General features: G+C 42.7%; 1 protein-coding gene across 2 annotated transcripts in view; it reads right to left on the bottom strand.

The window, feature by feature from the left end:
• LOC135199318 (N-alpha-acetyltransferase 25, NatB auxiliary subunit-like) overlaps positions 1-21,708 on the bottom strand; it is a 71,019-nt gene that overhangs the window by 31,189 nt on the left and 18,122 nt on the right. For both annotated transcript variants that reach the window (XM_064227230.1, XM_064227231.1), the window contains 6 exons: positions 19,990-20,183; positions 12,655-12,792; positions 9,185-9,345; positions 8,732-8,952; positions 8,307-8,476; positions 7,605-7,768 (listed from right to left, as the gene is read on the bottom strand). In XM_064227230.1, the coding sequence (XP_064083300.1) occupies positions 7,605-7,768; positions 8,307-8,476; positions 8,732-8,952; positions 9,185-9,345; positions 12,655-12,792; positions 19,990-20,183 (1,048 nt within the window). The remainder of the gene's footprint in view (positions 1-7,604; positions 7,769-8,306; positions 8,477-8,731; positions 8,953-9,184; positions 9,346-12,654; positions 12,793-19,989; positions 20,184-21,708) is intronic.

Genomic DNA, 21,708 nt, shown 5'->3' with positions numbered 1-21,708 from the left:
CTAGACCCAAAACTTCAAAGGATCTTGGCCAGGATAGCTGGATCCTCATTCTTGGCCAAGAAACCTTCTTGGAATGCACACACTGCATTGCCGTCTCCATCCCACCTTCTTCGATATGGCCTGAAGCTCACTAACTCTTTTAGCAGTGCTAATGCTACTAAAAAGATAGTCTTCTTAGCAAGATCTCTCAGAGAGGATTCCTCTAACGGTTCGAATTTGCTAGAAGTTAAATACTTCAAGACCACATCCAGGTTCCACGCAGGTGGCCTGCCTTCTGATTGTTTCTTCGTCCCAAACGACCTAATCAGATCTCTCAGATCTAAGTTATTCGAGATGTCTAGATCCCTTGTGTCTAAACACTGAGGTTTTAGCATACTCTTATAACCTTTAATTGTTCGAAACTGACAATGTAAATCCTTCCTCAAGTAAAGAAGGAAATCTGCGATTTGGGTCACAGAGGTACTGATGAAGACACTTTCCTGTTTTTACACCACTTCCGGAAATTGTCCCACTTCGACTGATACACCGTGATTGTGGAGGTTCTTCTGGCTCTAGCCACTGCACTGGCCACCTCTCTAGAATATCCCCTCGCTCTGACCAGAGTTCGATATGTCTGAACGCAGTCAGACCCAGAGCGAGGGTATTCTTTGTGAAACCTGTCGAAGTGGGGTTGTTTGAGTAAATCTACTCTTAGAGGAAGCGTCCTTGGCGTATCTACCGTCCACATTCCATACCTCTGTGAACCAACTTTGGGCCGGCCAAAACGGGGCTATTAATGGTCATCCTCGTTCCTTTGCTCTCCTGAACTTCTTCATCACTTTTCCCAGCACCTTGAACGGGAGGATTGCGTACAGATCTAAGTTTGACCAATCCATCAGGAATGCATCTACAGCCACTGCTTCCTGGTCTGGAATCGGAGAGCAATATGTTGGTAATCTCTTTGTTCTGGCTGTCGCAAACAGATCCACTACCGGACGGCCCCACAACTTCCACAGGCTCTGGCAAACCTCCATGTGCAACGTCCACTTCCGTCGAGAGAAGTTGCTCTCTCCTGCTCAACAGGTCCGCACCCCCACGTTCTTTTCTCCTTGTATAAACCTGGTGAGTATCACGACCTTTTCCTCTTCTGCCCAAAGCAGAATTTCTTTTGCCAGATTGTAAAGGGGAAAAGAATGAGTTCCCCCTTGCTTCCGAATATATGCCAGAGCCGTGGTGTTGTCCGAGTTGACCTGCACTGTCTTGTTTCGAATCAACTCTCTGAAGTGCTTCAAAGCCAAGAAAATTGCCAACAGTTCCTTCCTGTTTATGTGCCACTTTGTTTGTTTCGTCCTTGTTCCAAAGTCCCGACACCTCTTGAGGCCTAATGTTCGTCCACCCCAAACCCGCGTCAGACGCGTCGGAAAAACAAGACGAGGTCTGGGTTTCTTCTGCTGAAGCGACATCCCTCTTGCTAACCTGCCTGGAGTTAGCCACCACTTTAATTCCTCCTTTTACTTCGGTCGGAATTAGAAACTGGAAGGAATCCGGTTGCGATTTTTTGCTTGGCCATGAATCCTTCAGGAAAAAACACTGAAGAGGTCTTCATGTGCAGTCTATTTTCCATAAAGAAACGAATCCTGACCTCGAGGTGAAAAAAGAGAGTGTGCCCAGTAGACTCATCCACTCTCTTGCAGAGCATCGGTCTTTCTTTAGAAAATCCTGCACCTTCTGACTGCATTGGGCTTGCCTTTCGGGGACGGAAAAGCCCGAAAAGTCACTGCCGATATCTGAATCCCCAAATAAACTATCTGTTGTTGGGGCTCCAAATGGGACTTTTCCCATATTTCACTACCAGACCTAGGTCTTTTGCTAAGTCCAATGTTTGACTTACATTCCTCCAGACATTGAATTCTCGACTGGGATCTTATCAACCAGTCGTCCAGATACAAAGATACTCTGATCCCTCTTAAATGTAGCCATCTCGCCACATTGGACATCATCCTCGTGAATACTTGAGGGGTGTGCAAAGGCCGAAGCATAGGGCCTTGAACTGAAAGACCCTGTCCTGAATCACAAACCTTAGATACTTCCTGCTTCCTGGATGAATCGGAATATGAAAGTATGCGTCTTGTAAGTCCAGAGTCGCCATCCAGTCCCTGGACGTAACCGACTGCCAGTAAACTGAATCGTTCGTCCTCCATTAGTGAACTTGGTCTTTTCTACGAAAAGATTCAGTTGACTTACGTCCAGCACTGGCCTCCAACCTCCCGAGGACTTTGCAACCAGGAACAGACGGTTGTAAAATCCCGGAGATTCGTGATCCAGAACAGGTTCTATTGCTCCTTTCTCTAGCATGGAAGCTACTTGCTCCCACAGAGCCGCTTTCTTCTCTAAATCGTTGTAATTTGCCCCGAGGCTCTCGGAGATGTTGCGAGAGGGGGTCTTTTCACGAAAGGAATCTTGTATCCTTCCCGAGCTACGTTGACAGCCCAGGGATCTGCCTTCATTTGTTGCCAGACTTCCCAAAAACCTTGAAGTCTGGCTCCCACTGTCGTCTGGAGGACCGAATTCTCATTCTTTTAGAGGGTTCTTGGCTTGGCCTCTTTTCGCTGGTACTCTCTTACCCCTAAAGGCGGGGTCGAGCGAATGTTTCTTCCTCGAAAGGGCTGTTGCGACGTCTAGTCTCCTTTGGCGTCTTCTTCACCAACTTGGTTGGTAAGAAACTTCTTAACCGAAGAAGAAAGAAGATCTTGAGTAGCTTCTGCGAAAGGGATAGAGCTATATCCCTAATCACCTCTGAAGGAAACAGCTGTTTCGGAAAGGGGAGAGAACAGTAACTCCGATTTCTGAGAGTTAGAAACTCCTGAGGCGAAACGAACACAAGAGCGATCTCTTCTTAAGCACTCCTGCCCGTGAATAACGAAGCCAGCTCATTCGTTCCGTCTCTAAGAGCCTTATCCATGCAGGACATAATGCCTCTTAGCTGTTTCTAAGTCCTGCGAATCCTCTTCTCCTATGGAATTCGCTAGCGCTCCCAAAGACCAATCCAAGAAATTAAAGACTTTGAAAGTCCTAAAAATCCCTTTAAATAGATGGTCAAATTCCGAGGACGTCCACCAGACCTTGGCCGACTGTAACGCCTGTCTGCGTGAGCTGTCCACTATACTGGAGAAGTCCCCTGGGAGGAGGCAGGTACTCCCAGGCCTAGACTTTCTCCTAGTAGCGTACCATACTCCCGATTTAGAAGCTAACTTAGCTGGAGGAAAAACAAAAGAGTATTTTCCCGCTTCTTTCTTGTCCTTCATCCAGTCATTCACCCGTTGAAGGGCCTTCTTTGCCGAAATTGACATCGTCATTTTCAGGAAGGAGGACTTCTTAGGAGTCCTAGTCTTGGAAACTGTGATAAGGGGGATAACGGAGCTGTCGGTTTAAATTCACCCCCTCAAAAACAGCAATAAGACGTGAAGTCAGAACCTTATAATCTGAAGAAGGTTTCTGTATTCTTTCTTCAATTACTTCCAACTCTTCTTCTGCTGAAGACATAAATCTTGCAAGTCGTCGTCGTATTGACGCTTCGTTGACGGACTAGTGTCCTGCCGCCTGCGTCCTGCGGCTAGCAAGGCATCGGCGTCCTGCCGCCTCTCGATGTCTTGCCGCCTGCGTCCTGCGGCTACCGATGCGTCTGCGTCCTGCCGCCTGCGTCCTGCGTCCATCGTAGACACGCCTGCTTCCTGCCGCCTGCGTCCTGCGTCCACCATTGGTTCCGCGTCCTGACGTTTGCGTCCCTGCTTCTTCCGACACTATTTTCCTCCTAGCGCCAGTGCGCCCTGCGTCCTCGGCGAACGCGTCCTTGTCTTCCCTTTTCGAAGACTTAATGGAAGGAAAATCGTCCTTACGCCTCGAAGATGCTTGTTCAGGAGCATCCCAAGACTTCAACACTGCCAACTTGGACTGCATTTCCCGTAAGAAATGCTTCGTACCATCCTCCTGAATGGTAGACGACGAAGGATGAGGATTACGAGCTGGACTGCGACCTAAAGGAGAGCGATCTTGTACTCTACCCGACGGAGAAATACGAGGGGAGGATCCATAAGAAGATGGAGGCGATTCTCCCAAGGCAATACCATGCCGAGACGGACGTATATCGCCAGTGCGATTTGCGTCCCTCTCTAGTACGAAAAATCCTTTTCCTCTTGATCGGTACTGCTCCCCCGTCTTCCGAGGATGACAACACCTCAGGACTACTCCAAGCCTCACTATCTTGCACCTGTTTTCTCGAGAGCAGATGATGTCCTGAACGTCCTCTTGAGTGGGCGAGACACCACTGCATACCGACGTTCTCGCTCGGAAGTCGAACCTTCCGAGGACGCACACTTCCCAGTTACGCCTTTTCTGCGGCGAACTGCAACAGCCTGGGAACTTGCAACAGGACTGTTCGAAGGGACGCCTGACCGTGTCAAAACCTCTCTCGCCTCCCTTCGACTGTCGACATGCCTTCTCCCTGGGTCTGGGAGCTTGACAGAGGTCTAGGTCTAGGAGCACGAGAGAGACGATCAGACGCCCCCCCCCTCACATTACACTTTCACTGACATCGAAAGCACTAACTTTGTCTGTAAGTCGCTGTATCTGGTCGCCCATGGACGCAAGGGCAGCGAACACTTTCACAATATTTGTATCGTTCGTCTCCTCCGATACAGCAGCGGTGCGCAGGATTATACCCTGGGGAGAAGGAAACTATCAATTCTACATTAGAAGGAGCTGGAGAGGAAATACAATCACTCCTTTTACTCGAAGAATTTGACTTCTCACTACGAGAAGCAGATCTCCTTACACGATCTTTCTCCAGTCTCTCAACGTATTTCATAAAGACCTTCCATTCCTTCTCTGATAAATTCTCACATTCAATGCATCTATTCTCCCAAGTACACACAGATCCTACATTTCTTACAAACGGTATGAGGGTCGACCGAAGCTTCGGCAGTCTTACCTTACACCCCTCTTTTACACACACTCTAAACATACTTCCAGAGTCAGACATCTTAAAGAACAATCCAAAGCGAATGCCAAGCTAACGTTTCCAAGTACAATACCAAAATCCAAGATCAGTCAGCAACGAGAATGAAAATTCTAGCAGGGAACCACCAACAATGTTGCCGGTTCGGCTGGCAGAGAAAATCTGGCCCAATTGGGAACGGTTCCTAGCGCTAGCGCCACGGTAACGGGGTGGTGGTTGCCTGAACTACTAATAGGTTACTAGAGATTGCCGCGAGTTTTTGAAAATTTCTGCCAGGTGGAACAGAGAATATAGCTATATATATACCTGCCAGGTAAGTGTCATACATTAAAAGTGCATTTAGTTAAGAAAATTATATTAAAATATACAGTAATTTGTGAATATTTCTCAGTGAAAACTACTGCAAACTATCCATGAATAATGGGTATGTATGGTCCGTAGAATAATCTGCGAATAGGTGAGTCCGAAAATTGTGAGTCTGCGAAGAGTGGAGGTTGACTGTACAATGTTAATTTCAGGTTTACAGAAACAAAGACACAGGAAGACCCCTGGCCCATTACACAATTTGGTGCTTGGAAGCTGTCTGCTCGGAGTCCTCTGACTCTGCTGGGAGCTCAGACAGGGAGAGCCCTTTGGTGCCAAATACTGGCACTAGACAACTGGAAGATCTGCCTTTTCAATGCTGAAATACGTCCAAAAAGTGCCATCAAACTACTTCTCTATACTGAGATCCGCAAATGAACTATTCACACTGGGATTCATATTGCTATTAGAGGACAAAAAATCACACCCTTAAGGACGCCTCCCAATGGCTGTCCATCGAGAACTGCAGATCACAGGCTCGACTGGGGAGTAACTTCCCGGGGGAAAATCCCTTCAGACTCCAAGGAACTTCAGTATCCCTCCTCCCTGGTGCATGGGAGTCTGACAGGGACTGGGTATAGGAGTCTGAGAAGCTGAATAGTCATCTCCATCACTACATGTCTCTAAGATGCTTTTCCAGTGTTTGTCTGTAGACACCTGGGACCGAACACAGGCTCGACTCAGGGGATGACTAGCCGTGGGTAACCCACTGACCTCCCAGGTGCATGGGAGTCTGACAGGGACCTTTGTCTAGGAGTATTGAGGGACGAGTGGCCACCTCCTCCACTGCACTACACTTCACTATTACAAAGTTAACATCTGTTAACCAAAATACACGACTGGCAAACTTAGGGGAAAAAAAAGCAAGTGAGTTTTGTAACACTCGAGTATTACTTTTATAAAACAAAACTATTATCAGTGGCTCGCTTATACTGGAGTGTCGTAACACTTGAGAAATACTTTTAAAAACAAAACTATTATCAGTGGCTTGCCAAGAGATTGCAGCCATGAAACAGTTCATAGATTGCCAAAGTTATGGCTTAATGAAAATGCATAACATACAACCATTTGCTTCATAATGTAATGTTGTAAAAACTGAGAATTACTTTCAAGGCAAAAATGACAAATTTTTAATCAATTTGTATATTTCATAACTAACAAACCTGAGGTCTTGACATTAGGATAATCTGCCAGGAGCCTCACCAATAAACAAACCATAAATGCAAATGGCATCATTTACTTTGCTTCGTTGATAAGGGACACACTCATCCTGAAAGATTTCAGCTTGAAGGCTACAATATATGAATTCCGATGGTTAATTTAAAGAAGCCTCTATCGGAATCCGGTATAATAACCAGAAAATAATGAATAAATCTACGGCCAGACCAGGTGTTGCCACAACAGATGGCAGGAAATGAATAAGGACTGTCTGCTAGGTCGTTCCAATATTCTGTTAGTGGGATAGGCTGTTACCTTCACAAGCTACAGTCAGGCTCCCTTTACTTGCGTTCTCGAGATTCATGGACTCACATGAATTTTTTTTGGGACCATATTTACACAAGGAAGTTCATCTCTCTCTCTCTCTCTCTCTCTCTCTCTCTCTCTCAAATAATTCATAATTTCACTCTTGATGGTCAGATATATATGATATTGCCAATTCAATACTCTCTCTCTTGCTGTACATATATTTTTAATGGTAAAACTATTTAAGATGACTGAAATTATTTTAAAAAATATAATCTCAAAGATTAATACAGTAACAGGATAGTAATTTAAGGTACATTTGAAGTAGGATGTTATTTAAGGTATACATCTGGTATTTGAACTTTCAAGATCGGCAGTTATATGTGTATTTAGAGGGGGTTCTAAGTATTTGTAGGTGTTAACTATTTGTTGGGGGGGGGGGGGGGGGGGGGGGGGGTCTGTTACGTATCACCCCCACGAATATGGGGGGTCTGAATTTGAGCTGCCATACGAGTGGAAACTATAGCTATGTAATTACTTGGTAAGTTACTTATACAAAAATGTATTTATAGTCACAAAAATATGAAAATGCATTAGTTAGTGAATACTTCTCTATGAAAAATCCTGTGAATAATGTGGATATGTATTCCCAGAAAAATTCGTGAATAGGTGAAGCCAGAAACCTACAACCACAAATAGGCAGAGGTCGACTGTATTATAGTTTCCAAAACCAGGCAGTCAGATGAAACCATAGTCAACTTCCAGAAAACTAGTTGGGCCATACCTAATGTCTGTATCTGCCATGTGCGAAGACAAGTGTAGGGTCTGTTTATACAACTTCACTAAAGTGTCGGCAAACTGGACATGCTCCGACACACTCAGGCTTTCCTGCTGTCCTAAGGCTCTTGTAAGTTGCAACCAGCATAAATTACGATACACAGCCTCTACCTGTTGAGTGGAACAAAATGACTCCATGAGACTAAAAAGAACTTCCTGCATACGTATCTCAACTATACGTACATATAATAGTTCTCCAGACAAGTTTCTAGACTCTCAGGGATGACTTAGAGGGATTTGCTGATGTTGTAAATGCAACATAACATTTGGAGTGAGGCAACTTTAAGATAGACAACTAAGTTGGAAAAGACAAAACACTGCAGACAATTATTAACAATCATAATGATCATGCAGTTAAAAAACAATAAAAAAAACATTCAGTAAGTTTACACAAAGTGTGAAAAATGGAAAGAACAAGGAGGGAGTGGAAAGAATTACAGGGAAAAGAAGAATCCATCACTTTCAATAAGCACAAACATTCGTAATTACTAGCCACGTATGACAACTGTATGACTATTTTGAAATTTCGTGTACATACAGAAAAAAGACCAAGGGTGTCATCAAATTACATCATCAATGAAGTTTATTTACAAAAAACAAAACCACCCCCAAAAAAACAGTTAAATTCCCATAATTTCCAACAACTCACATCTACAGGAATCCCTTCTTCATTAAACCGGACGAGCACTCGGACAAATTCCAGGAAAATTGAAATTTGATCTTTTGGCACAAGTGGTAAAAAGTTAACAATATCACCGTAACAACACATTTTGTCCCCATAGTCGCGAATATACTCCTGGAGTATCTCCACAAAGTCTCCTGTTGAAAAAAAAAAAAATTAGAGTAGAAAACATTTACATTAATATAACAAATTTAGGGAACCAGTAAAATATTTTCACAGAAGTCCCATATTCTGAAGGCTTATTCCCAGTGAATAGGGTTTATCTTCTGAATAATAATTATAATAATAAAATGCCAAGTCTTCACAAATTACAAGAATATACCACAGTTTTTTAATCCAGAGTACAAAACTAAAAAATGAGGACCATAACAGACATGACTATTAAATCTTACCACATAATTCTTCTACACGTTCTGCCATCCCTTTCTCTTGAAGCACTAGGGCTAACTGCAAAAGTCCCAATAAAGGCCCTCTGCTGTGGGTTGACTCTTGTCGTTTCACCTCTGCTAAAAAGGCAGCCGCCTCAACAAGTGGGTCATTGGTTGAATTCCCAGTTAACTTGAGCTCCATCATAACCCGAATGTACTCGACATAATGTTGCCAATTATCTGGCCTTTGAGAGGGAGAAAAAATAAAGTGACTTCAATTAGTAACAGGAAAAAATGAAGCCATTATTCATTCAATGGTTTATGAGAACTTGGACCAGACTGATATTATGGCAAAACTGAAAAACCTGACTGACTAAGAAACATGCATGAGGAGGAGATTGTGATTATGGCATTACAACTAATCGAGGTTCTTTTAATACCAAATACTTTCGTGTGCAAGATACGCTATAAACTTACTCTTTCATAATTAAATCCTTACATACAGAGGAGGCCAATTCCCACTGGTTTAAGCGGGCATGGTAGGTCGCCCTTTTCAAGGCTAAAAAATTCTGTGGTTGATGGATGACCTTCTCAGACAAGGGTCCATCTAAGACCGCTAGGCCTTCAGCATACTTATTCTGAAAATGGAAGAAAAGGTAAAATGAAAACACTGGGAAACTTCATTTGTTCCATTATTCATTTACACCCAAGTTATTTTTTCTAAGTTCTTGATGGGGCAACCCCAAAGATGTTTATTCTTAACCCCTTGTGGACGGACGGGTAACAATAGTATACGTTTAAATGTAGCTTTGTGGTGGAGTCTGGGTAACATACATATACATATGTTCAAGATTTTGTGCCATAAAGTTTGAAGGTATTTTGCAGGAAAAATGTTCCATGTGCCATAAATTGCTATTGGCAACTCTTTAGATAAAAAGTACTAGTCTGAGTGGGCTGGGAGAGATTTAGTCTTGCTTGAGGTGGTAAAGGGGAATGTTGTCCCAACTTCCCCTCCAAAGATGAGTTGTAAATATTTCACAATAGTATATATATATAGTCAGTCAGATTTTGTTACTGATTTTAGTTCTTATCTGTTATGATATTGTGTGAGCTATAATTATAATTTGACAAAATAAAATGAAAAAAAAATATTTGAAAAAAACACTTACAACTTGGTACAATTAGTTTATTTTTACGACCATTGGAAATGAGGACCTGCACAGGGTTGGAAATATTCACTTTCAACTTATCGTGGAAGGTACAGAAAATTCTTTAGAATTTCTTTCCTTATACCATGTGAATATGCATATCTTCCTCCTTCCACTGATGCTTTTTTTTTTTTTTTTTAATCAGCCATCCTTAAACTTAACCTGGTCAAGGGGTGTGCTTAAAATATATATTTAGCCTAGACTATGAAAGTTCAATGAGATGTGAAGACTGTTACAAAATGAAGTGAAAGGCATTGGACAGCTGGCTGGGGAGACCAATGGAAATGGATGGAAAACAAATAGAAAAGCAACATAACTGGGGTTACTTAACTGCTTTAGATTGAGCTGGCTTGTCTAGCATAGGCCCTTCAAAAGGTAGCCTGTGAAAGTGGTTAATATACTGTTAGGGATAAGAGGCCTGATGTGTATCTTGGAACTCGACACACTAACAGTGCTTATGAAATGTGTAAACAGGAAGTTACCTCAAAGAATATCTACTAAACTGGAGTGCAACTTAATACCCAATTTATATAACAGTGAGGTTTTAAGTGTGGTCGCAGCCTACAAAGTACGGTACTAAAATTTCAATTCTTTTTGGCCCTAGTCACACTCAGTTTCCACCAGGAATTATAAACTAAAGACCACAAGGACTTGAAATGATGAATTTCTTTTCAAGCCTCCCAGTGACTAGGATATGTTCTGAGTTTGCCAAGGATGCATGCTCCATAATTCTCTTCTACGCACACTGATGTTTGATACAATTCGTGGTTAGATTACATTTTCCATAGATAATTCAAGTTAATAGCTGTAGTTTTTTAATATACAACATAAAGCATATGGGTAGTTTTAGGTTTTTATTGAGATATTTGAATTTCTTAAACAATGACATGAGCTCAAAAACATTATCTTTTTATTTTAGTGACCAAAGGAGAAACTTATGGAGTCATTCCTTACTGAGGTTCAATTCATCATTTATACTCACCGAGGCAAAACATCATCCTTCACATTAAAATATTTACTATCAAATTTGTCAGATTTAAACAACTGCAAAAAAAAATATTAATAATAATAAAATAAAAAATGCAAAAAAAAAAAATTAAGAAAGATAGCTATCAAACACTTAATGCTGATTGGAATAAACTGCATTGTTTCTCTATTCTGCATCCCAACGTATTTTCCATCATAATTATGCTGTTTGAATAACTTACAAACCTTATTTCTTTTAAAACATCAATTTGGGACCCTCTAAACTGGAGTTGGAATACAGGTAGTTTCGTGTGTAACAGCTGACCGGAGTCATTTGGGTGTGTGCTGCTACTCAAATTATTTTTCTTGCTAAATCCCAATACTGACCTTAGAAAATCCCAAGATTAACAAAAACATCCGAAGATGATAACTCTGTGTGTGTGTGTGTGTGTGTGTGTGTGTGTGTGTGTGTGTGTGTGAAGTTTAAAAAATATGTTGTACAGGTAATATACACATATTTGAGAAAGAAACAAAGAAAAAAAAAGTTACTGTCAGACATGTGGACTATAAAGGTTGTAACAAGCAGGTATACAGAAATGGATTAACATTCCTTAAGAGATTAAAGAATTTAATCTGCTTTGAAGCTATGTCAACACAGCATTAGTAAATAGCTTCTGAAAAAAAAATTACTTTTGTTGTCGAAGAATCTCTGAGCCAACATTTTTGCACTCAAAGTAATGAGAACGAATCCATTCTATTCTTCATGTAACCAGTAAAATACATACACTACTGAAAACTACCTAATGTAATCCAAACAGTCAGCGTGATGCTCTTTAATGTCACTATGTCTTCATCAGTTGTAGTCATACATTTGATTATTACGACAGTGTGTGCGATTTTTCATACCACTATAAACATTAGTTAAAATCATTGTTAAATTCTTGATTCAAGAAGAAATAATTATATAAAACAAATTATTGAGTAATTTTTGCCTTCAACAGTCAAATAATCATGATCATGGTAACATTCAAATATATATATATATATAATATATATATATATATATATATATATATATATATATATATATATATATATATATATATATATATATATATATATATATATATATATATATATATTATATATATATATATATATATATATATATATATTATATATTTGCATTTTACCAAATGTTTTTGTTGAAAATGTGTTAGTGAACATGTGGTCTTAATTTTCCCATATTTTATTTTATTTATTTTATTATAGACAATGTTAATCAACTCGCATTCATTTAACACTGTATTTCAACATAAATAATAACCTATAATGAATATATAACTATAATAAAAAAAACCTGAAAAAAAGGTAAAAAAATGCTTTTGCTGCAGTAGTGATGCTTGATTTAAGCTCCTGACCCCAAAGTTCTGAAATCCAAAAAATCCCAAAAACCAAAACATATCTGGCCCCATGGATTTCAGATAAAGAATTGTGTACCTGTATACAATTTTGGCTACAGGGCAAGCACTGTGACCTAAGAGGTCCTTCAGTGCAAAAAATAATGTTGAAACAATTGTTTGGAGTGTGTGGAAAGTCAGACGGAAGACAGAGAATAAAAACGAAGGCAAAGTACAAGGAATGAAAGGGGCTGCAGCCAGGAACCAAAGAGATGATGCAAGGAACCTTAGGTAATGCCTACAGTGGCGTGTGTAAGGTACACTCACAGCGCTAACCCCCTACGGGAGACACTACAAGAATTTTATAACTCACCTGAGTTTCTAAAATATGGAGATAAGTTAACACCTCAGCTTCCGCATCAATTTTCCCATCTTTGACAAACATGTCTATCATTCTTTCCGCAAGAAGAAGGCTGATTCTCTTCCCCTTTGGGTCAACAGATTTGTGAGCCTTTAGGAGAAATATCAAGAGATCACATTATGTACGTACATCTCTTCCAGGAGGTCAGATCAAAACTAACTCCTTTCAGATGATGACCTTTTACTACTGAAGAGTTTTAAGAAACTTGATGATTTCAGATCTATATTAATATATCCACACTAGTTGTACAAACCAATATGGTAATGCTACTTCTCTATACAAATTTCATATACAGGTAATACCTATACACTAACACCTCAATTTAATGGACCTCTGTACTTATAAGACACATTATTGGCTTTACCTTTGGCTTCAATACCACTTTAGATGACGCCATTTTTAAAATGATATTGTTATGTTACAATAAAGTTTCATACATACTTACCTGGCAGATATATACATAGCTAAGACTCCGTCGTCCCCGACAGAAATTCAAATTTCGCGCCACTCGCTAACAAGGTAGGTCAGGTGATCTACGGGCCTGCCCTGGGTGGCAGGACTAGGAACCATCCCCGTTTTCTATCATATTTTCTCTCTTCCACCTGTCTCCTGCGGGGAGGCTGGGTGGGCCTTTAATTGTATATATCTGCCAGGTAAGTATGTATGAAACTTTATTGTAACATAACAATATCATTTTCATACAATCAACTTACCTGTCAGATATATACATAGCTGATTGGCACCCTTCGGTGGAGGGTAAGAGACAGCTTCTATATGGAATAGACAGGTAAACAACATATGTTGTAGGTATAAATAAAACCTTGGTTCCTACCTGATAGGTGGTAGACTTCGTGGGTGTTTGCCCAGTAGTCTGCATCACCTCAAGAAACTTTAGCGAGATATATGATCTATGGCCAAGAGTTCTTGTGGGTCTGCCGATGGGTCTTACCCCACTTACTCGGCAGAGCCTAAAAGGACTTTGTCAATGGGTGCTGATCCACTTATATGACAATACACCTTATGAAGGAGCACACAACCAATCCCGACCACCTGATCCTAACCATATGTTAGAACTACAGATTGTTAAGAGTTATCCCCGAACTCGTCACAACAATCGTAACTCAAAACCACTACGCACACATACATAATTTTCAAAAAAAAAATTATACTCAACTAATTGGATTGGACAAGAATTCTCTTACTGAACAACATAGACGGCCGCCCGTGCTAGCCTAAGTCCTCTATTGTTAGAAGAGACTCGACCATATCCAAAAAGAAGAAAAGTATATACATTTTAAGGATTGGTGTCGGCTCCCGTACCCAGAATCGTATCCGCCGATACGAAAGGACCTAGAGAAAAACACTTCTCATATGTCACACGCACGTCTTTCAAGTAATGCGATGCAAATACTGAGTTGCATCTCCAAAATGTCGTATCTATTATGTTTTTAACGACATATTCTTATGAAACGAGAGAGACGTCGCTATAGCTCTCACTTCATGAGCTTTTTTATTTTTATTTTCAACAGTTTTGTAACTGTTCGTCAGGACAGGCCTTATGAGTGTCTGTAATGACGTTTCTTACACGAATGCCAGCGCATTCTTGGACATCAGTCTTGTGGGGTCTTTTACCGCGCACCAAAGACCTTGTCTAGAGCCTCCCATTTGATGCTTTCTCTGAAGGTAGAACTTCAGAGCTCTAACAGGGCAGAGAGACCTCTCTGTTTCTCTGCCTACGAGACTCGACATGCCTTTGACTTCGAATGACTTAGGCCAGGGATTCGTAGGATTCTCGTTTTCCGCTAAAAACAGGGTCTTAAAACGAGCAAATCGCTGAGTCTCCTTTGAATGCTACTTCATCCTGCAGAGCATGCAATTCACTAATTCTCTTTGCCGTAGCTAAAGATAATAGGAATATGCATTTTCGGGTAATGTCTCTAAACGATGTCCGATGAGGAGGTTCGAATCTTTCCGATGACAGATACTTTAGAACTACGTCTAGGTTCCAGTTCGGAGGTACTGGTTCCTTAGACTTTGAAGTCTCAAAAGACCTTATGAGATCGTGGAGATCTTCATTATCTGCCCGATCTAATCCTCTGTTCCTGAATACAGCCGGGAGCATACTTCTATATCCCTCTATTGTGGATACGGCTAGATGAGATTTTTCTCTCAGGAATAGCAGGAAATCCGCAAATTTCCGCTATAGAGGTAGTGGAGGAGGACAACTTCTTGGATCTACACCTCCTTCTAAATGCCTTCCACTTCGACTGGTATACTTTCGTAGTGGAGGTTCTGCGTTCTCTCGCGATCGCGCTTGCTACTTTGCGAGAAAAGCCTCTCGCTCTGACAAGTCTTTCGATAGTCGAAAGGCAGTCAGAGCGAGAGCGGAGAGGTTTGATGGTTGTATGAGAAGATCCGTCCTTCCGGGTAGGGATCTTGGAAAGTCTACGATTCACTCTACCACCTCCGTGAACCATTCCTGGGCCGGCCAAAAGGGGGCTATTAACTTCATCCTCGTCTCCTTTGACGCCACAAACTTTTTCATTACTAACCCCAGGATTTTGAATGGGGGTAAAGCATAAACGTCTCTCGAGACCAATTTAGCAGGAAGGCATCTACCATAAGTGCTCTGGGATCTTCCACGACCGAGCAAAACACTGGGAGCCTTATTTGAAATGAATGTTGCTAAGAACTCCACATGAGGAGTTCCCCACAGAGACCAGAGATCGAGACACACTTCCTCGTGTAGAGTCCATTCTGTAAGAAGGACCTGGTTCCTCCTGCTGAGCCTGTCCGCCCTCACATTCCTTTCTCCCTGTACGAACCTTGTCATCAGGGAGATGTTACTGTGATACGTCCAAAGTAATAGGTCTCTCGTGAGCTCGTAAAGGAACGAGGAGTGCGTCCCTCCCTGTTTCCGAATGTAGGCAAGTGGGGTGGTGTTGAGCGTCAACTCGTCCCCGTACTCCTCAAGAAGAAGGGTAGTCAACACCTTCTAGTTAGACAGACCTTCTCTCCACTATTATTCGTCATCCGAGTTTTCCTCTAACTCGGGATCTAAAAGCGTCTCCGCTCTCCTTTCCGAACATTTTCTTCTTGCGGAACACAAACTCCTAAACAGGGAGGGCTAAGGGAATGATAATCCTTCCTCTTTCCCGCTCTAATAGTCTTGGAAGGCGTCATAAGCTTCGGCTTCTCTAGAATTTTAGAAGACTCTTCATGCTTACATGAAGCTTCCCATTTGCCAAGCGTCATGGATGACGTCTTTTGCTGACGTCTCGATGACGCTTCGCGCTTGGAAGACGCTCCGCTCTCCAAAGGCGTCCTCCTTGGCGTCATAATATTGGACGGAGCGTCATGTCTATGCTCCGTTTCCAATGACGCTTCGCGTCTAAAAGACGTCTTACCTCTCTCTGGCGTTACGAAACTCTCGTAAGCACTTGTTCTCACTCTCGCACTAAACGCTTCTGTAAGACGTTTAGCCGTTTCCCGTCTTATGACGCTTGTCGTTGAACAGGTAAGAGAGGACGAGACTTCTTAATTGGAAGCGTCACGTCCTTCCGACGTTGCGTTCGAGATGACAGTTGCTCTTGAACTGCTAGAATGATTTTTCTTGACGCTTCTCCCACGTCCAGTGCACGACGTCTTTCGTCATCACTCGGTGGGGAAAAAGGAAAGGGTACTTCCGCTTACACTTCAGGTGACGCTGACGCCCCCTTCGCTTTCTTGCTAGAAGACGGAGAGTCATCTGAGAAACGCTCCGGACTAGAATCCCTGTCAGGCGTCCTATGACGCTTCAGCGGTTTCGACAAGTTCGATTCCCTCCACCCTCGTTTAGGTGAGGGAGAGGGAGAGGACGAGAAACACTCGCGAAGGACGCTTTTCTATAGTGCCCTTGAGCCGCCTGCAACGAAGCAGAGCTAGCTGAAGGGACGTCTGACTGTTGGGGATTCCCCACAACCTCCTTAAGGCTTTCGACTTTCCTTCTCCTCTGGGCTCGTGAGCTTGGAAGAGGTCTAGGCCTGGGAGCGTCGCAGGAGCTTGGCACCTACTGGTGCTTGGAGGAGAAATGTTTCATTTTCCCTTTTTAAAGGGACGAAAGGCGGACCTACCTCTCTTCTCTGGAGCCTTCCTTCTTGCGGGAGGTCTGGAGATCGGACCACCTCGAAAGGGCTGCATAGAAGTGCTAGGTTCTTTCTTGTCAGAAACAAAAGCAGGTTTCTTCTTTCTAGCTGACTGCCTCAGAAGATCTTGAGTCGCCTTCTCAGTTAAAGAGTGAGCCACGTCCTTCACTAACTGAGAAGGGAACAAATAGTCAGACAGAGGTGCATACAGTAGAGCTGCCCTCTGAGCATGTGAGACTGCCTTTGTTAAGAAGGCGCCATACACCGTCCTTTTCTTCAAAAGACCTGCTCCAAATAATGAAGAGACTTAAAAAGATCCATCCTGTACCGCTTTGTCGATGCAAGACAAAATGCATACAGGGCTTCAGGTTCGATTCCCTGTGAATCGTAAGCTTTCTTGGACATCACCCCAAGGGACCAATCTAAGAAGTTGAAGACTTCCAATACATGGAAAAGTCCCTTGAGGAGATGATCCAGTTCTGAAATACTCCATGTAATACGAGCAGAATTAAGACTTGGACGCCTTGAAGCGTCAACTAACGTCGAAAAATCTGCCTCTGTTGTAGAAGGGAGAGCGATACCCATATCCTCCCCCGTCTTGTACCATATGCCTCTTTTCCCAGCTAACCTTGCTGGAGGCATGCAAAATACTGTCCTGACTAAGTCTTTCTTCGACTTCATCCAGGAGTCTAAGGCGTGTAAAGCCCGCTTCATCGAGATGGTGGGCTTCATCTTCAGAAAAGACGAAGGCTTCTTCGCCTTCGCACTCGAAAAGAGCGAGCGCGGAGAAGGAGGAGCAGCCGGAGTCAACTCGTCTCCGTATTCCTCCAGAAGTAGGGTAGTCAACACTTTATAGTTGGACAAGCCCTCTCTTCCATGATCATCATCATCCGAGTTTTCCTCAAACTCGTGATAAATCTGAGTTTCCGTTCTCCTTTCAGAACTTTCTGGAGGAGACAAACTCCTGATCGGAGAGGGGCTAAGGGAATGAAAGTCTTTCCTTTTCCCCGTTTTGATCGACTTGGAAGGCGTCACAACCTGCGGCTTCTCTTGCGCTTTAGAAGACGTCTTGTATGACGCTTCCCGCTCTCCGAGCGTCATGTATGACGTCTCTTGTTGACGTCTTGATGACGCTTCGCGTCTGGAAGACGCTTCGCTCTCTAAGGGCTTCCTACTTGGCGTCACAATCTTGGACGGAGCGTCACGTCTAAGATCCGCTTGAAATGACGCTTCACTTCTAAAAGACGTCTTTCGTTTCTCTTGTCTTATAACACTCTCGTCAGCCTCCGCTCCTCGAGCAGGTGCGAGAGGACGAGACTTCTTAATTGGAAGAGTCACGTCCTTCCGACGGGGCGCTAAAACTCCCACAAGAGATGACAGTTGTTCCTGAACCGCCATAATTCTCTTCTTTACGCTTCTCCCACGTCTAATGCATGACGCCTCTCGTCATCACTCGGGGAAGAAGCATGATGGGGTACTTCCTCATAAGCGTCAGGTGACGCTGACGCCACCTTCGCCTTCTTAATAGCAGACGGGGCGTCATCCGAGAAGCGCTTTGGGCTCGAATCAATGTCTTGCTTCATATGACGCTTCAGCGGTCTCGATAAGTTCGACTCCTTCCACCCTCGTTTAGGTGAGGGAGAGGGAGAGGACGAGAAACACTCGCGAAGGACGCTTTTCCTATAGCGCCCTTGAGCTGGCTGCCATGAAGCAGAGCTAGCTGAAGGGACGTCTGACCGTTGGGGATTCCCCACGACCTCCTTAAGGCTTTCGACTTTCCTTCTCCTCTGGGCATGGGAGCTTGGAAGAGGTCTAGGCCTGGGAGCGCCGCAGGGACGATCAAACGCCCCCTCCACAACACTGATAGGACTCACTTCACTAAAATGTTCACTATCACTAGCCTTACCTTTCGAGTCAGCCATCTTGGACTTCAAGTCTTTTGCTGACGTCTCTAATAGTTCGAAAGGCAGTCAGTGCTTTCAGATTGGCGATTTCCGATGCCGAATCCGAAAAGACACTCTGAGAATGAGATCTATAGGGAGAATCTACAGTAGTAGGGTTAGAATTATCCGTGAAAGGCTCAATAGGCCTTGAACTCACACCTTTCAGTCGTCTAACTCTATCCCTCTCTAACTTCTTCAAATAAGAAGTCAAAGTCTTCCACTCTTCTGCATTCAAACCCTCGCATTCCTTACAAGTGTTAATAGCAGAACACTGAACCCCCCTACATTTACGGCATACAATGTGAGGATCAACCGAAGCTTTCGGTATCCTCACCCTGCAGCCTACATTCACACTATTCTCACACTCACATTAGAATCAGACATACTGAGAAAAATCCAAAAGAGTTATTCCAAACACAGTCCACAGTAGCGAATGCCAAAACACGATCCAAATACGTCACCAAAAAGCCGAAAAACGTTGATCAAATGTTGAAAAATGAATCTAAGTCAGGAGGTAATAACAACAATGTTGATACCACCGGCGACAGAGAAAATATGATAGAAAACGGGGATGGTTCCTAGTCCTGCCACCCAGGGCAGGCCGGTAGATCACCTGACCTACCTGTAGCGAGTGGCGCGAAATTTGAATTTCTGTCGGGGACGACGGAGTCTTAGCTATGTATATATCTGACAGGTAAGTTGATTGTATGAAAATAACTCTCTCCAATTGAATGTCAAGTGTAAAGTTAAGGTTAGTTTAGGTTAGGAATTACGGTCAGCCGCAAGATGTCCGAAAAGCATTCAAACACAGGCTTTCATGTTGGGTCTTCATTACTTAACGTTACTTAAACTCTGTTACTTGTCTGAAATTCAAAATGGCAAAGTGTCTGTAAGTGGAGGTGCCACGAGTGAGGTTTCAAAAGCTAAACAACTTGGGTTTTCATGAGAGAGGAAAATTCTGCAAAGGAAACTTCCTTTCTGCCTCCTAAAAAGATATTATGTGTTACTCTAACCTTGACACTAACTTGGAACATACCAAGGATATCTGAATTTAGACAGAGAAAATGACCTCAGGGAACAAACCCACACGCCTTCAAGACCCTTTTCCTCTTTCAACACGACGTAATAACAAAATCGGTATAAGTAAACTCTTGACCATACAAAGAGAAACCCACCCCAAACATGAAAACCTGTTTCGCCATACGTATAACACCGCATACCTGCATTACGTGACTCATAACGGCCCAGAAATAATAGGGATTTTTTGGTTTGAGCTTATAAAGCTTCATGGCGGTCTGCTGCTGATTCTTGTAGTCGCCGATTCTCACGTAAGCCATGAAGAGGTGAGAGAGAAGTTCCTCGTTGCTGGGTTCTGACTTGACAGCCATTTCATAAACGGTGCAAATACGGTCAGCTGCAACAGAAAATGGTTATATAGATACAGTACACATAGAAATGGAATTAAGTACCGCTCACTTCAGGCCCATTTAGGTATTCAGCATTGTCATAATCAAAATTATTGACAACACAGGCAGCTAAACAGCAGGTTAAATAGAAACTACAAAGTATGAACCAGCGACCAACTCCACTCTTTTTGGGGTTAGCCATAAAATTAGTTCTCACTCCTCATCTGCCTCGTGATTTTCCTACAGAATTCCAGTGTGGCTGAGGTTTTCTATTAAGCCCTTTTTCCATAATGTCCTGGGATATCCTCCCCTGCTATTTCCATGCCTTCAACTTTTCTGACACATGTAATGCCCCTCCTCACCTCTCAATAAGTAATCAAACCAGCTCATTCATAGATATCTCAAGCCTATTTTCCAGCTGCTCTACAACTTCATTTGCAATATGATCTTTCCACTGCACCCTGGCCACGTGTCTCAGCATTCTACAGTCAATCGTTTACAAAATCAAATCCATCTTCTTCGTTAGTGGCCTTTAGTCTATTTGGCGAAATACATCGGTGAACGAACTCATCTGCATTGGCAGTAGGAGGTTAACTGCTTGCCTTAGCAATAAGCCAAATGCCTCCTGAGGATCCATAATCTATCACCCATTTTATCTATCAAGTTTGTAGAAGTCTTGCCTTCCTATCCCTTGTCTTATCAGGTTTTCAACTACAGTCAGTCAGTTCACTCTTCATTCTCGAGAGCCTCTCCAGCTTCTTTTATTAACTGCTTGTTACTCAAAGATGACACTGGGGGCTTTACCTTCCATCTTCCCAAGGCCAGTTAAATCTTTTCAGATGTTATATATTTAAGTAATCCCTCAATTATTTGCAGCTTCCTTACCAGCTCTGCTCCTCTAATCACACCTTTCACAGAGCAATTGCGTACATGTAACACATCACCGAACAGCAAAAATTTGAATAAATTGCTCAGGTGAAAACGAATGTGTGGAGCAGAGACTGAACTATATACCACGAGCTATGTAAACACACACAGATATCCAATTTGGTAAATATGATATTGTTAAACTACAATAAAGTTTTGTACATACTTACCTGGCAGATATATACTTAGCTATAGTCTCCGACGTTCCCGACAGAATTTCAAATCTCGCGGCACACGCGACAGGTAGGTCAGGTGGTCTACCTTACCCGCCGCTGGGTGGCGGATGTACGAACCACTCCCGTAAGCTTGTCAGATTTTTCTCTTCCACCTGTCTCCCTGAGGGGAGGCTGGGTGGGCCATAATCGTATATATCTGCCAGGTAAGTATGTACAAAACTTTATTGTAGTTTAACAATATCATTTTTGTACATGAACTTCCCTGACAGATATATACTTAGCTGATTGGCACCCTTGGTGGAGGGTAAGAGACAGCTCAATAATACAGGTAAGACGGGAAACAACTAATGTTGTAGGATATAAAAACCTTGGTTCTCACCTTTTCAGGATGAAGACTCATAGATACTATCTCTGAGTCTGCATTGCCTGA

This window comes from Macrobrachium nipponense, chromosome 25 (genome assembly GCF_015104395.2).
Source record: "Macrobrachium nipponense isolate FS-2020 chromosome 25, ASM1510439v2, whole genome shotgun sequence".
Classification (NCBI taxonomy): domain Eukaryota; kingdom Metazoa; phylum Arthropoda; class Malacostraca; order Decapoda; family Palaemonidae; genus Macrobrachium; species Macrobrachium nipponense.
This window is presented reverse-complemented; position numbering and strand designations above follow the sequence as displayed.